The 15986-nt window shown below is 45.6% G+C and overlaps 1 protein-coding gene across 1 annotated transcript in view; it reads right to left on the reverse strand.

Annotated features, from left to right (window-relative positions):
- The window catches only part of LOC121557516 (NMDA receptor synaptonuclear signaling and neuronal migration factor-like), a 56533-nt gene extending 40974 nt beyond the window's left edge, over nt 1-15559 (reverse strand). Inside the window, exon 1 of the mRNA XM_045227006.1 lies at nt 15213-15559. Within this exon, the coding sequence (XP_045082941.1) occupies nt 15213-15283 (71 nt within the window). The 5' untranslated portion in view covers nt 15284-15559. The remainder of the gene's footprint in view (nt 1-15212) is intronic.
- Nucleotides 15560-15986: the final 427 nt, after the last annotated feature.

Consider the following 15986-nt stretch of genomic DNA (forward strand, 5'->3'; position numbering starts at 1 on the left):
GTAATCCTTCGCAGAGGAATGGCCTCTGGGTACCTGGTGGCCACACACATAATTGTCAACATAAACTGGTTACCAGATTTTGTTTTGGTAATGGTCCAACACAATCAACCATCACATGTTCGAATGGTTCACCTATGGCCGGTATGGGACAAAGAGGCGCGGGGAAATAACCTGGTTCGGTTTCCCAACTACTTGACAGGTGTGGCAAGTCCGACAGAACTGAGCCACATCTTGTTTTAAACCAGGCCAAAAGAAATGTCGCAAAACACGATCATAAGTCTTGGTGACTCCCAGATGTCCGGACCACTGGTGATCATGAGCGAGGGATAAAACATTTTGTCGAAAGGCTGTAGGAATCACTATTTGGTAAACAGCATTCCAATCTCCGCCAGCGTCAACATGGGATGTCCATTTACGCATGAGGAGATTACCATCAATGAAGTATGCCATGTTTTTCTTCTTTAGCTCGTCTTTTGAGACAACACTAGAAAAACATTTAGCCAGGCTAATGTCAACCTGTTGGTTAGCGATCAGCTGCTCACGAGTAACTGGTAACTGTATTGCTTCAGCAACAAGTTCCACATCCTTCTTCCTTTCTCTGGGCTGGTGGTCAGACTGCACCAGCTTACCAGAGGTAGCACCCGAACTATCCTCTGGGTCACACTCTCTGAATAGAATCGTGTCTGACAAATCTACCACTTCACCCACTTGTCGTGCTTGAGCACGTGTGACAGCACAAGCGGGGAACACATCTGGATAACCTTGTGCCAGCTCCTCAGAGAGAGACTGGTCACTTTTATCCAATACCTCCAATATGGGTATTACCTTTCCTCCGGCAATATCGTTGCCCATTATAAAGGTCACCCCTTTTACTGGCAACATCGGACGTACGCCAACTCTGAACAATCCACTGACTAACTCAGAGTGTACGTTCACAAAGTGCAATGGCACTGGGACGAAACCCATTTCAATTCCTTGTACTAACACACTGGAACCACAATATGTATTATTAGACAAGGGCAACACATCAGCTAGTATGAACGACTGCGCCGCACCAGTATCTCTGAGGATTCTAACTGGACGCTGAGACGCTTCATCATCTGATATAGAAACAAACCCCTCAAAAACGAACGGTTCATAACTGTGATCTGGGACAGGGACTTTCAAACCACATTCACTATGAGGCTTCTGTCTTGATTCCGGCCCTACAACCGTACGAATCAGCCCAACACCCGTTGGCGGCCTGGCGTGCTGAGGCATCCCCGGCTTGCGTTTAAGCAAAAAGCAATCACTAACCAAATGTCCCACCTTATGACAATAGAAACAGTGACGCACATCTTTTGGGCGTGCTGGATGTACTGCTGGTCGACTAGGACTAGAAGTTAGCAACTCCGCAGCCCTGCTCTCCGTACGAGCCGAAAACACGCTCTTATGCGTCAACACAAACTTCGTCTGCCAATACAGACGCTTCCGACAGTGAGGATACTTTCTGTTCGTTCAGATAAACTACAATGCGTTCCGGTAAACAATTTTTAAACTCTTCTAACAAGATTAACTCCCGTAGAGAGTTAAAATCAGTTACCTTACTAGCACTGTGCCATTTGTCAAACAGATTTCCTTTGTCTCTAGCAAACTCCACATAAGTCTGAGTAGGAGACTTTTTATGAGACCCTAAATCTCTGTCGATATGCCTCAGGAACAAGCTCATAGGCACGAAGAACAGTAGCTTTGACCACTTCATAATTCAAACTGTCTTCAAGAGGTAGCGCTGCCAGAACCTCTTGGGCTTTACCTGTTAGCTTACACTGAAGTAATAGGCACCATACCTCGTCGGGCCATTTCAATGCTACCGCTATACGCTCAAACACACTGAAATAGGAATCAACCTCTGACTCCCTAAACACAGGTACCAAGGTGATCTGTCTACTAATATCAAATGTAGCAGACGACACCGCTGGTGAGGCTGGCTCACTAGCAGGCATAGTATGAGCAGAGACTAACCTCGCTGTTTCTGCCTCTAGTTCCATTTTACGCATCTCCAGTTCCATCTTACGCGTCTCCAGTTCTTGATCAAGCCTACGCGTCTCCAGTTCCATCTTACGCGTCTCCTGTTCTGCCTCTAGCTTACGCGTCTCCTGTTCTGCCTCTAGTTCCATTTACGCATCTCCAGCTTGTCTTGCCTGATTTGTGCCCGCTCTTCCGCCTCTATTTGGAGCCGTGTCGAGCGGACATCCATCCTGGCATCACTGTCAGTCAGTGGGGAGAGTGGGTCATAACGGGGCAATGTGGCTGGAGCCTTAGCCTCGTCCTCAGACACTGATGGGCTTACAGGAACAGCAACCACATCCCCTACAGGAGCAGCAGACTCAGGCGGCGGTAACTCAAGCACTCGCTCGTTTAACAATATCGCTAACACTACTTCCCTAACTTCTGCTTTCACTAAACCCCTCGGTATGGGTACAGAAAAGTGGTCAGCCAAAGCCTGTAGATCCACTCTACGGCAATTATCAAAAACCTCCCACGTAGGGTTTTCCAAAAATGCCTCCAACTCAAAAGTAGCCATCCTACTAGCAACACGAGCCGTCGACTACTGAACACACAAAAAAAACAGGTAGTTACAGCTGCTAAGCTCAACACTGAACCAGACACTAACTAATTTACATGAGTAGCATGGGATAGATAGGATCCCAGACGAGCCCCCACTTTATGTTACGAACCCCATGGCTCTACACATCTAGGGTGGATGGACATGAGACCCGTAACATAAATTCATGTAAATTATAAGTGTGGCATGGAATAGTGAGAACAAATAAGACACAACTACCATGAACTACCGTCAAACACAAAGTGTTTATTTATGAACACACGGTAAGGGTTTGGGAAAAAGGGCTGAGCAGGACCCAAGAAATGAAACAATAGTGTAAAACCCCTAAACTGATCTAGCCTGCCTGAAGAACCGCTAGGCTACTGCTACCATACAAAAATACAGTGGGTGGTCCGCTCAGGTCTAACTGGTGTTTATAGACAGATTTCTTCCTCTACGGGTAATGTACGCCCAAGGGCAACTAGCTTAAACCCCCCTTTTCCCAAAAAACACACAAAACTACTAAACAGGGTACTCAGCAATTAAATAAGTACACAGGATACAACAGTATCCACACTCAGGTAAAGAAATATATTCTAATAATGTTACCAATAGGGTAACCAACAACTTAGTGCGTACACAACACACAGGACACCACCGTGTCCATACTCACATATGGCAAAAAGTCTCTCTTTCCTGCAACAAACACAAGTCTGGTTTTTATAAAATGGGATGTGTGATTGAACAAACGAATAACAGGTGGTGCAATTAACAGGAATGTTCACTGATTGGTCCAATCAGCAGACACCTCAACGACCACCAATCAGGAACATACAGGACACCTGTGATTAGGGCAGAAAGAGTAGGAACACACAAAAACACAGGATACCTGTATCCATAACAATTCATTTTACCGACACAAAAAGATGCCACCTTTTCTAGTGTATTTAGTTTTGTCGACAATTGGAAATTAGGCCTGTCATGTCATTCTTTATCCAACATGTACTTTACCCGCATAAAAAGTTTGAATGGAAACTTGGTTAGTACCTTGGTTTTACTCTGATTTCCCTATGGAACTGTCTTCTTAAGCCTAAACTACTCGAGGTCTCTTGACGCTGTTATTCTATCTATACATTCCGAACATGTTCATGACATGTGGCCTAAAACCATTATTCTGAGTGTGAAATCCAATATGCAGGTGTGTTCCAGACCGGTTTAATATGATTCCTCCCGCTTGTACACAGCTCTAGGGCCACACAGGGGAGTGGCAATAGTATAGTAGGTGAGTAAACCCTTTCACATTCACACAGCAGGAGGGGAGAATTGTGCATGGAGAGTGAAAATAGGGATATGGGAGGTTGAGTATGTACATGAGTTCAATCTATACCTTCATAAAACAAAAAATGTGTCACAAATTCAATCTCCCCTGTGGTTCACTGAAGTGGGTCTGAGGATGGATTTGCATTATGAAACAAACGAAGTGTGCAATTCCTTTCTCTAGCTTTCAACCTATATAATATGGTTCATTTCGTTAAGTTTAGACTATTGTGAGAAATGTCTGCCCCTAATGGCACCCTATTCCCTATATAGTGCACTACTTTTGACCAGGGTCTATAGGGCTCTGGTCAAACGTAGTGCACTATATAAAGGGAATAGGGTGCCATTTAGGACACACAGAGGCTTACTTTGCCATTAGATCTGGCCAACTTGCAGACTTTTGTTCCAGCTCAGTGTTAAAATACCAGATTGAACTTAAAGCTTAACATCCTTATCATTTATCGCCTTCCAGGTTCTCTTGGAGAGTTCATCAATGAGCTTGATAAGTTAATTTCCTGAGGATGGCTCAGCCCTCACAGTTCTGGGTGACTTTAACCTACCTACATCTGCCTTTGACTCATTTCTCTCTGCCTCCTTCTTTCCACTCCTTTCCTCTTTTGACTTCACCCTCTCAGCGTCCCCCCCTACTCATAAGGAAGGCAATACGCTTGACCTCATCTTTACTTGATGCTGTTCTTCTACTAGCTCAGCTAGCTCTCTGTAGCTCAGCTGGTAGAGCACGGCGCTTGTAACGCCAAGGTAGTGGGTTCGATCCCCGGGACCACCCATACACAAAAAAAAATGTATGCACGCATGACTGTAAGTCGCTTTGGATAAAAGCGTCTGCTAAATGGCATATTATTATATTATTATTATTACTAATCTCACTGCAACTCCCTTCCAAGTCTCTGACCACTACTTTGTATCTTTTTCTCTCTCGCTCTCCTCCAACACTACTCACTCTGCCCCTACTCAGATGGTAATGTGCCGTCGCAACCTTCGCTCTCTCTCTCCCGCTACTCTCTCCTCTTCCATCCTATCATCTCTTCCCTCTGCTGAATCCTTCTCCCTCCGATCTCCTGATTCTGCGTCCTCAACCCTCCTCTCCTCCCTTTCTGTATCTTTTGACTCTCTATGTCCCCTATCGTCCCGGCCGGCTCGGTCCTCCCCTCCTGCTCTGTGGCTTGACGACTCATTGCGAGCTCAAAGAACAGGGCTCCGGGCAGCCGAGTGGAAATGGAGGAAAACTAGACTCCCTGCGGACCTGTCATCTTTACACTCCCTCCTCTCTACATTTTCTTCCTCTGTTTCTGCTGCTAAAGCCACTTTCTACCACTCTAAATTTCAAGCCTCTGCCTCTAACTCTAGGAAGCTCTTTGCCACCTTCTCCTTCCTGCTGAATCCTCCTCCTCCTCCCCCTCCCTCCTCCCTCTCTGTGGATGACTTCGTCAACCATTTTGAAAAGAAGGTTGACGACATCCGATCCTCATTTATTAAGTCAAATGACACCGCTGGTCCTGCTCACACTGCCCTACCCTATGCTTTGACTTCTTTCTCCCCTCTCTCTCCAGATGAAATCTTGCGACTTGTGACAGCCGGCCGCCCAACAACCTGCCTGCTTGACCCCATCCCCTCCTCTCTTCTCCAGACCATTTCCGGAGACCTTCTCCCTTACCTCACCTCGCTCATCAACTCATCCTTCACCGCTGGCTATGTCCCTTCCGTCTTCAAGAGAGCGAGAGTTGCACCCCTCCTCAAAAAACCTACACTCAATCCCTTTGATGTCAACAACTACAGACCAGTATCCCTTCTTTCTTTTCTCTCCAAAACTCTTGAGCGTGCCGTCTCTAGCCAACTCTCCTGCTATCTCTCTCAGAATGACCTTCTTGATCCAAACCAGTCAGGTTTCAAGACTGGTCATTCAACTGAGACTGCTCTTCTCTGTGTCACGGAGGCTCTCCACACTGCTAAAGCTAACTCTCTCTCCTCTGCTCTTATCCTTCTAGACCTATCTGCTGCCTTTGATACTGTGAACCATCAGATCCTCCTCTCCACCCTCTCCGAGTTGGGCATCTCCGGCGCTGCTCACTCTTGGATTGCGTCCTACCTGACAGGTCGCTCCTACCAGCTGGTGTGGCAAGAATCTGTCTCCACACCACGTGCTCTCACCACTGGTGTCCCCCAGGACTCAGTTCTAGGCCCTCTCCTATTCTCTCTGTCATATCCTCACATGGTCTCTCCTATCATTGCTATGCAGATGACACACAATTAATCTTCTCCTTTCCCCCTTCTGATAACCAGGTGACGAATCGCATCTCTGCATATCTGGCGGACATATCAGTGTGGATGTCGGATAACCACCTCAAGCTGAACCTCAGCAAGACGGAGCTGCTCTTCCTCCCGGGGAAGGACTGCCCGCTCTATGATCTGGCCATCATGGTTGACAACTCCATTGTCTCCTCCTCCCAGAGTGCAAGGAACCTTGGTGAGACCCTGGACAACACCCTGTCATTCTCCGCTAACATCAAAGGGGTGACCCGATCCTGCAGGTTCATGCTCTACAACATTTGCAGAGTACGACCCTACCTTACACAGAAAGTGGCACAGGTCCTAATCCAGGCACTTGTCATCTCCCGTCTGGATTACTGCAACTCGCTGTTGGCTGGGCTCCCTGCCTGTGCCATTAAACCCCTACAACTTATCCAGAACGCTGCAGCCCGTCTGGTGTTCAACCTTCCCAAGTTCTCTCATGTCATCCCGCTCCTCCGCACACTCCACTGGCTTCCAGTTGAAGCTCACATCTACTACAAAACCATGGTGCTTGCCTACGGAGCTGTGAGGGTAATGGCACCTCCTTATCTTCAGGCTCTGATCAGTCCCTACACCCAAACGAGGGCACTACGTTCATCCACCTCTGGCCTGCTAGCCCCCCTACCTCTTCGGAAGCACAGTTCCCGCTCAGCCCAGTCAAAGCTATTTGCTGCTCTGGCACCCCAATGGTGGAACAAGCTCCCCCACGACGCCAGGACAGCGGAGTCACTGACCACCTTCCAGAGACACTTGAAACCCTACCTCTTTAAGGAATACCTGGAATAGTATAACAGTAATCCTTCTACACCTCCCCCCCTTCCCCAGTGGTGGTTGTCCCACTGGCTATCCTAAGTTGAATGCACCAATTTGTAAGTCGCTCTGGATAAGAGCGTCTGCTAAATGACTTAAATGTAAATGTAATTGTAACTAACAATGAATACCATTGTTGAATCAGGTTTTAAGAGCTGGGCAGGAACCAAAGCCTGCACACTCTACTGCTTCATGGCCAATCCTCTGACAAATTATTTTAGTTCATACAAAACATGTTTAAGGATTATGAAATATTATCATACATTTAATCATGATTTTTCTACATCAAATAGGATAATATATTATAAGGCAAAAAATATATATTATTTTCCCTTTCCCTAAAAATGTGGAATGAATGTGGAATGTGTAAAACATTTATTTAGTAGCTATTGTTCTTACACTCTTAATTGGCAACAGAAAAGAACATGGTCAGCTGTACTATGTGGTTTAATAACTCTCCCACGCAAACACATTTCTACAAACACATTTCTATAGCAAGTACTCCCACATAGCTACGCATACTGCACATAATGTAGGCTAGAGACAGAGAGGATATGGGCTAACAGAAGCAATGCACTTGCACACATACAGTATATATACACAAACACACACGCATGCACAAACACACACGCACACACACCTACAGCAATACACATTCCCACAGTCAGTGATTTGTGTTGTCTGGTGTTGTGCAGTCTGTACACATGACTGTATGGATGCTGCTCTGAAATGCCATGTAGCCCTCCCTGCTACCACACACTCTAACTAATTATTATTATTAGAGAGAGGAGAGGAGAGGAGAGGAGAGGAGAGGAGAGGAGAGGAGAGGAGAGGAGAGGAGAGGGAGAGGAGAGGAGAGGAGAGGAGAGGAGAGGAGAGGAGAGGAGAGGGAGAGGAGAGGAGAGGAGAGGAGAGGACGAGGACGAGGACGAGGACGAGAGAGAGAGAGAGAGAGAGAGAGAGGAAGCGGAAGAGGAAGAGGGAGAGGGAGAGGGAGAGGAGGAGGAAGAGGGAGAGGAGAGGAGGAGGAGGGAGAGGAGAGGAGGAGGAAGAGGGAGAGGAAGAGGAGGGAGAGGAGAGGAGGAGGAAGAGGGAGAGGAGGAAGAACGCTATCATCCCTTATAGCTCTGGCTTCCACTCCTTCCTATAAACATTCTAAAGGTCTGTATATAAAGATAATGGGGATGGCCACACACATCCAAGACGACCTTCTGTCCCTCTCCTCGCCCCAACCTGGGCTTGAACCAGGGGCCGTCTCAAGCATCGTTACCTATCGCTCCACAAAGCCACAGCCCTTGCAGTGCAAGGGAAACAGCTACTTCAAGCGAGTGAAACGCTACTAGCGCATACCGCTAACTAGCTAGTCATTTCACACCGGTTAAATATGGTCCAATACAACAACAACTGACATTTCCCTGTTACTAGTCCAGCCTGCATTGCAATCATGCCCAGCAGCAGTAAACCCATTTCATCATGTACCTCCCCAACTCATAGAATTGAATGTAGAATCCTTAATTATAGGAGCTCTATGGCTCAACTCATATCTGTGGCTTCCTACCTTCATTTGCTCCGTAAATGTTAATGTCTCTGCTTCTCAGGGACACTCCACAGAGAACCAGAGAAAGTCTGTGGATTGAAGCGTAAGCCAATTACACAGCCACCATATGAATAAATCACATTTTTTCCCAGCAATCTGAACATTGATTAAAAAACCACACAAAAAATCTCAGTGGGGAAGTATTAAGACATTCATTAGAGAGAAGAGTGGCATAGTCAGATAGGAGAGGAGCGTATCTCTCTGTCTTCATCCCAATTGGCACCCTAGTCCCCTTACAGTGACTTGGTCAAAAGTAGTGCACTATATAGGGAACAGGGTGCCATTTGGGACATATCGTCTGTGTGCCTTGCCTTGCTCTGCCCTCACTGTCTGCTCGACTGTCTAGCAGATTGTATTGTGCTTTTAGGAGAAAAGCATCCTGCATGTTTTCAGCCATGTGACGAGGGGAGAGAAGGGAGGGGGGAGAAGGGAGGGCCAGGGAAACAGGAAGAGATGACAGGGGGGAGATGTAATTAAACAATATAAATAGAAAGCAGGGATGATGAGGATGAGGAGATGTGTATTAAAGAAAGAAAGTGGAGAAAAGGATTGACGAAAGGAGATGTGCTGTACTGTGTAAACCCTAACTGCAGGTTCTGTGAAAGCAGGGAAAATACCTTGGCTTTTCTCTGTGGTGCTGTAGGGTATAGAGGAGTAAACACTCATGTATACAGTGGTCTGATCAGGCATGAATACTGTAGCCAACAGTGGAGGCTGCTGAGGGGAGGACGGCTCATAATAATGGCTGGAACGGAGCGAATAAAATGGCATCAAACACATAGAAACCATGTGATGGATACCACTCCACTTATTCCGCTCCAGCCATTACCATGAGCCCACCCTCCCCAATTAAGCTGCCACCAACCTCCTGTGGTAGCCAAGCCTATACATCAAGCTGCTGTGCCTGGGGAAATATACAGTACATACAGTGGGGTGCACTGATGTGTGCAGAGGGCTGTGACGACAAATACATGAGGGGCCCTAATCGAGGACATGGGTAGGGTTACCTGACCTGGAAAAATTCCAGGCCCTAGTTCAAAGCTATAGGGTATATATGCTATAACTAGGGCCCAGAGTTGTTCCTCATCAGGTTGTCTGGAAGGAATACTGGCCCTATACATGATGTGAAAATCATCTGTGAAAAACAGAAACTAGTAGAGTTCAGCTCAACGAGGTAATGCCTGGATGTGCCTGTCTGAAGCCTCTCTCCTATCTGTGTCAAGGAGCAAGCCTTCTGTGTTCTGGCCCTGGGTGTCTCAGTGAAATTCATGAGTGTCTCAGGGACACCAAATGAGGCTCTTATAATACGTGTCAGAGTAATTTGGAAAAAGAGGGGCACAGTGTATTCCTCCTCAGCCACTGAATCTCACCACTCAGATCACCTCTCTGAGAGGATGACCTATTTCTGAGACACCCCAAATATCTCCCTATCCATCTCCCTCACTCTCTCTTTCTGAGACACCCCAAATATCTCCCGTATCCGTCTCCCTCACTCTCTCTTTCTGAGACAGCCCACATATCTCCCGTATCCGTCTCCCTCACTCTCTCTTTCTGAACCACCCCAAATATCTCCCTATCCAACTGCTCGGCCTCCGACCGCAAGGCACTACAGAGGGTAGTGCGTATGGCCCAGTACATCACTGGGGCCAAGCTTCCTGCCATCCAGGACCTCTATACCAGGCGGTGTCAGAGGAAGGCCCTAAAAATTGTCAAACACTCCAGCCACCCTAGTCATAGACGGTTCTCTCTGCTACCGCACAGCAAGCGGTACCGGAGCGCCAAGTCTAGGTCCAAAAGGCTTCTTAACAGCTTCTACTCCCAAGCCATAAGACTCCTGAACAGCTAATCATGGCTACCCAGACAATTTGCATTAATATTTTCTTAAAACTGCATTGTTGGTTAAGGGCTTGTATGTAAGCGTTTCACTGTAAGGTCTACACCTGTTGTATTCGGCGCATGTGGCAAATAAAATTGTATTTTATTTTATTTGATATCCGTCTCCCTCACTCTCTCTTTCTGAGACAACCCAAATATCTCCCTATCCATCTCCCTCACTTTCTCTTTCTGAGACACCACATCTTCCTAATTCCCACTCTCTTGCCTTCCCCTCTCTTCCTCTTCATCTCCCTGAGTCCATCTCTCTCGCCTTCTCCTCTCAACTCTGTTCTCTCACTCCTTCTCCTCTGAACTCTGTTCTCTCTCCAATACAAGTACACCAAATTGAGTGAAATGAAGTTGACACAACAAACATCAAGTTGGCCACTTAGCATCTTAGCTTCTTGTCCTTGCTTGCTCACTCTCTCGGGGAGTCAAATGGAAATCTCTGATTTGGCAGGCCTCCCAAGTCCCTGCTGGCTGCTTTCTCAGTCTCACTCTCTACACTGCGGTTGTTAGGTGATTAAATTATTGTTTGTCAGAGTCCGTAAGAAATATTGCTTTGTAATTGGATTAAACCAACAACACCAGATGTAGGAAACCACTGGATAGTTAACACCAAGTAGAATGAATGTGTGGTGTTAGTTCCTGACCCGCTGTATCCTGCATTCCATCCGGCTTTTCCTTCTGCCGTCGGAGCAACGGTGACACGGGTGTAATTACTCAGATCAATGAGGTCAGGCAGCCTCCCCTGTATCACTGCATCTCTGTATCATGACAGTCCAGCCTCGCTCTACAGGCTGTAATCAGAGTAATTACAGCAGCCAGATACCGCAGATACCTCACCTCTGCACTGTAATCCCTGCCATACACAGAGAGGGGAGAGACAGAGAGAGAGAGAGAGAGAGAGAGAGAGAGAGAGAGAGAGAGAGAGAGAGAGAGAGAGAGAGGGGGGAGAGGGGAGAGGGAGAGGGAGAGAGAGAGAGAGAGGGGGGGGGAGAGGGGGGGAGGGAGAGGGAGAGGGAGAGAGAGGGGGAGAGGGAGAGAATAAAAAAACAGCACCCACTCTATTCTGGAAGCCCTAATCTTATGTCTTTGTCCCTTGATATCTCTCTGTGTCACTCTGAGTGCCTGAGAGCACAGAGAGAGAACCGTGAACACAGGAAAGGTCAGGTTGGGTGAAAATGCTGGTGGCTTAATTAAGAAACATTAGTACTGAGATGACCTGAGATTCAGACAATAAACACTAGGTGTCAGGCAGGCAATTACCCCTCTGTCAGACATGGCTGTAGGTTCAGCCCTAGGGCACTGTGACTGAGTAATAACAAGGTGGTGGCCCAAATGGGCTATATAGGGAATAGGGTGCAAGTTCGGACGCACCCATCCCAATACCAATGTACTGTATCCTATGGGAATACAACTATAGGCTGTGGAACCAGCTATTCCTCATATTAATGCCATGGCAGCAGATGCATTTCAGGCTTTTAATGTGGATGTAGAATCCTAGAAGTGCAGTAATAACCAAACATGACTAATGTGGTGACTGTAATGGAGCTAACTCCACTGTTCTCTCTCTGCTGTGGTCAGCACTGCACACACAACACAGCCTGCCTGTTATGATGAGTGAAGCCATGAAATTACATTGTACCTCAGATTCAACAGTTACGTCAACACTTCTGGAGTTCTATTGAGTTCTATCCCCAACTGTTTTAGACATAGGATTCCAAAAGTAGAAGGCTGCTGAAGACATTCAAGTGAATGTCAGATGATGTCAACACATATTTGTATCATAGTTTCCTTACAAATCAAACCTCTGTAAACATTTATGTCATGACAATGTAAACAAATGCTTCATAAATATGTGTACAAATCAAACCAGACAGATTTTATTGATTTATGCTGCTGATGTCAACTTGATGAAGAGGCAGCAGAGCAGAGTGGGCCTATCAGAGAGTGATTTAGGCTGGCATTTAGAAAAATGAATCTCTCCCCTATGTACCCTAAACTCACACTGCACTGGGAGATATTAAACAGACAAATTGGGTCTTATGAGAAATAAGGCGAGAGGATTCAGAATACACAGCAGGTTAAATACATTTTGGGAGAAAAGATAAATCAATCCACCTTTTGCAATAATATTCCTCCGAATTCTACTAAAAGACCCAGTGTAGTCAAGTTTACACATATTCCAATGTCACCAGGCCAAATGCATCAATATTTTGTCCCACTGCACAGATCAGTCCATTACCTTGGGGGTATGGTTGGACCTCTGGGCTGAAACCACCCTTAGTCCTGTGTCTGCTCTGCGGTGCAACACTCCTGTCTAGCCCATTCTACTGATGAAACCTGCTTTACCAGAGACCGTCCAGTCTAGCCCAGGAAGATGAATAATAGAAAATACCAGAATAGAGGAGACAGTGTACTGCCAGTGTCCTTAATGTTTTACCTTCATTCTAGCAGTGCATACATAAGATATGTTTTAAGATATGTCCTGAGTAACACGGGATAATTGTCAGAACAACTTGGTGCATGTTAGCTACAGGGAAACAGTGATCTTCAGCATTCAGTCACTGCAGACATTCAGAGCTGCAATAGGGTCAGTGGCATTTCTCTCCATAGGTGGCTAGATGCCTCACAGATGTCTATAAGCACATATAGTAATTGGCTAAATTAGGATAGAGTTGCCAGTCATTTACTTTTGTTTGGTCAGTTTTGTGACTTATTTAAATGTTACAAATGTCTAATCCCTGGGCAGAAGGCCATACAGTAGGCTAGTTAGCTCAATTAGGAAAGAGTTACCAGGGTCATTTTACGGTTGTCAAATCAAATCAAAGTTTATTGGTCGCCTACACAGATTTGCAGATGTTATCGCAAGTGCAGAGAAAAGCTTGTGTTTCTAGCTCGAACAGTGCAGTAATAATACTTAGCAATACAAAACAATACACACATAATCCAAAAAGTAAAAAGAAAGAAATTAAGAAATATCAGTTCAATAAAGTTTGGCCAGCTTTAAGGGATTCCATTCTTCTAAGCAGATGTGACTTGAGACGTCCATTCATTGGCTAGATTCAGTTGTCAAAAGTAGGACTCAACAGTTAAGCCAGCCATTCAGACTCAGAGACAAAGACACAAAGCAGGAGAGATTGGGTCTGTCTGTCAGAGGGATGAAATGGTTTTACACTCGAGATCCAAGCTCATCTGACAACCAGTGATTGTGATTCTGAGGCAGAAGTGATGTGATACCACACCACCATTATACAATGGGTTTTATAGGCTATCTACTGGTAAAAGAGTCCATAAAACTCATGGAAATTATACCTTCATGTCTGTGGTTGAGGTTGAAGTGTATGTCTGTGGTTGAGGTTGTGTTTGTGGATATAAAGGTCAGTATGTTTCACTACCCTGTGATGTGTGAGAGCGCGAGAGATAGGGGGGGGAGAGAGAGAGAGAGAGAGAGAGAGAGAGAGAGAGAGAGAGAGAGAGAGAGAGAGAGAGAGAGAGAGAGAGAGAGAGAGAGAGAGAGAGAGAGAGAGAGAGAGAGAGAGAGAGAGAGAGAGAGAGAGAGAGAGAGAGAGAGAGAGAGAGAGAGAGAGAGAGAGAGAGAGAGAGAGAGAGAGAGATAGCTCAATGCCTGCACAGTGAGACCAGTCTGTGGGCGACATGACATGGTGTGCTGATAGTTCTTTTGAAAAACACACAATCTTGCAATGTTACATATTACAATATTCAGCACACAGGATACAGTGACAGCGCCCTGACACATCTGGCACCGTGTGAAAGGTGTGATGACTCATGGTTCTTCATTAATCACCAAACCTGATGCATTAGAGATGAGTCATAAACGTTGTGTCATGCACAATTATAGATCTTGCAGAACTCCAATTTGACCAAATTCGGCCACGTTTCTTGCTGTTTTGGTGTTTAAATAATAGTGTAGAATACATTTTCTGGCACACTGTATATCCCAGAACCTGTTGGTTAGAAAGCTTAAAACAGTGGAAACGTTTCAGAAAATGTGTTGTTGCCTACATGCTACATCCATTTACAATCAAGGGTTTAGGATTCAATTTTGTGTGCAGTTGATTGGTGGCATTTCATATGCCTTTTCATATCAGATCAAACACTCCTAAGTAACTAATCTAAAACATATAAAATACTATTAACCCCCTTTAGGCTACTGGGCATCAAGAAGCTTGATAGTAGGAAGGGTAACGCTCGAAGGAAGATACTGTAGTCTACAGTACATAAATAAGGAGCGTACAATTAAACGGCTAATTTTACAAACTCTTTTTGCTCAAACCATGATGCCAAAATCCATAACAGCATGTTCTGTTGCCAAAATAGCTGTTACAAATTCCCAAGGCTGTCCAAGGACTTGGAAAGATGCATTATCATGGTTGCCTAATACAAATACAATTCAGTAGAGGAATATAAATTACAGGAAGATAACTATGACAGCAGATTTAGCCTATCAATTAAATTAAAGAAATCATTGCAATGTAAATACTTTTGCAAAGCAGATATTTGATCACACAACGCCACAGCAGTAAACTGGGAAACAATATATTATAGGCTACCATTGGTATACAATTATAACTTATTCAAATTCAAAGGTTTAAGATAGTTTGCAATTACTGCTCGAGTCGCTACTTCGCCCGGTAAACGCGTCTACATCAGCGCAGCGCACCCTGCATCCCTCTCCAGCCCCCGGGCACTCACCTAACTTTTGCGGCCACAGAAGATATTGCATCGTTCCTTAAAGTCTTCCTTTTGGACCCGGCAGTTCCCATGCTGAAGTGGAAACGACACAAGATAAAAGCCAGATCATTCCACGAATGGGCGATCAGATATGAAGGAATAAAAATGCTCGTAGAAAAAACGGAGGGAAAGTGGAACCACCGCACCTGAGAAAAACTCCGCCTTTTCCCTGAATAGTAAAACAAAAATTGAACCAGTTTTGTTATTTTATACTAATTTCAATCTATAAAGCTCACGGTAAATATGGAACACTTGTAGTGTGTGACTGCAGCAGCAGCAGCATTGGTGGCTCGTAGCGCGCGGTTGACTTCCTGCCTGCCCCTGTCGCGCTCAACTCCTCATTGATTAAACTGAGGCAGAGAGGATTGGACGGACAGGAAGGAAACGACAGCCATAAAAGGACTACCTGTCCCATTGAACTGTGGGTCCTATAGCACAATTATTCTTTGTAAAGACGAAGTAAGTCAGCCCTTGCCTCAAAGCAAAGCTTGAATCATCATCCATCTTGGTGACCTTGTCACTGACATCAACACATTATATACCGAGATGACATCATTGACCAACCATACCATCCATCTGACCAAATTATATTGGCAGGTGTGGTTTAGTGCTGTGGACAACACCCCAAGCTCTAATAGCTCTTTCAGCACCATGGACAACCGCCACTCCACTCTCCACAACAACAGCTCTTTCAGCACCACAGACAGTGTCTATGATGGAAAGGCAGCATGTGAC

Source organism: Coregonus clupeaformis, chromosome 18 (assembly GCF_020615455.1).
Source record: "Coregonus clupeaformis isolate EN_2021a chromosome 18, ASM2061545v1, whole genome shotgun sequence".
NCBI lineage: Eukaryota > Metazoa > Chordata > Actinopteri > Salmoniformes > Salmonidae > Coregonus > Coregonus clupeaformis.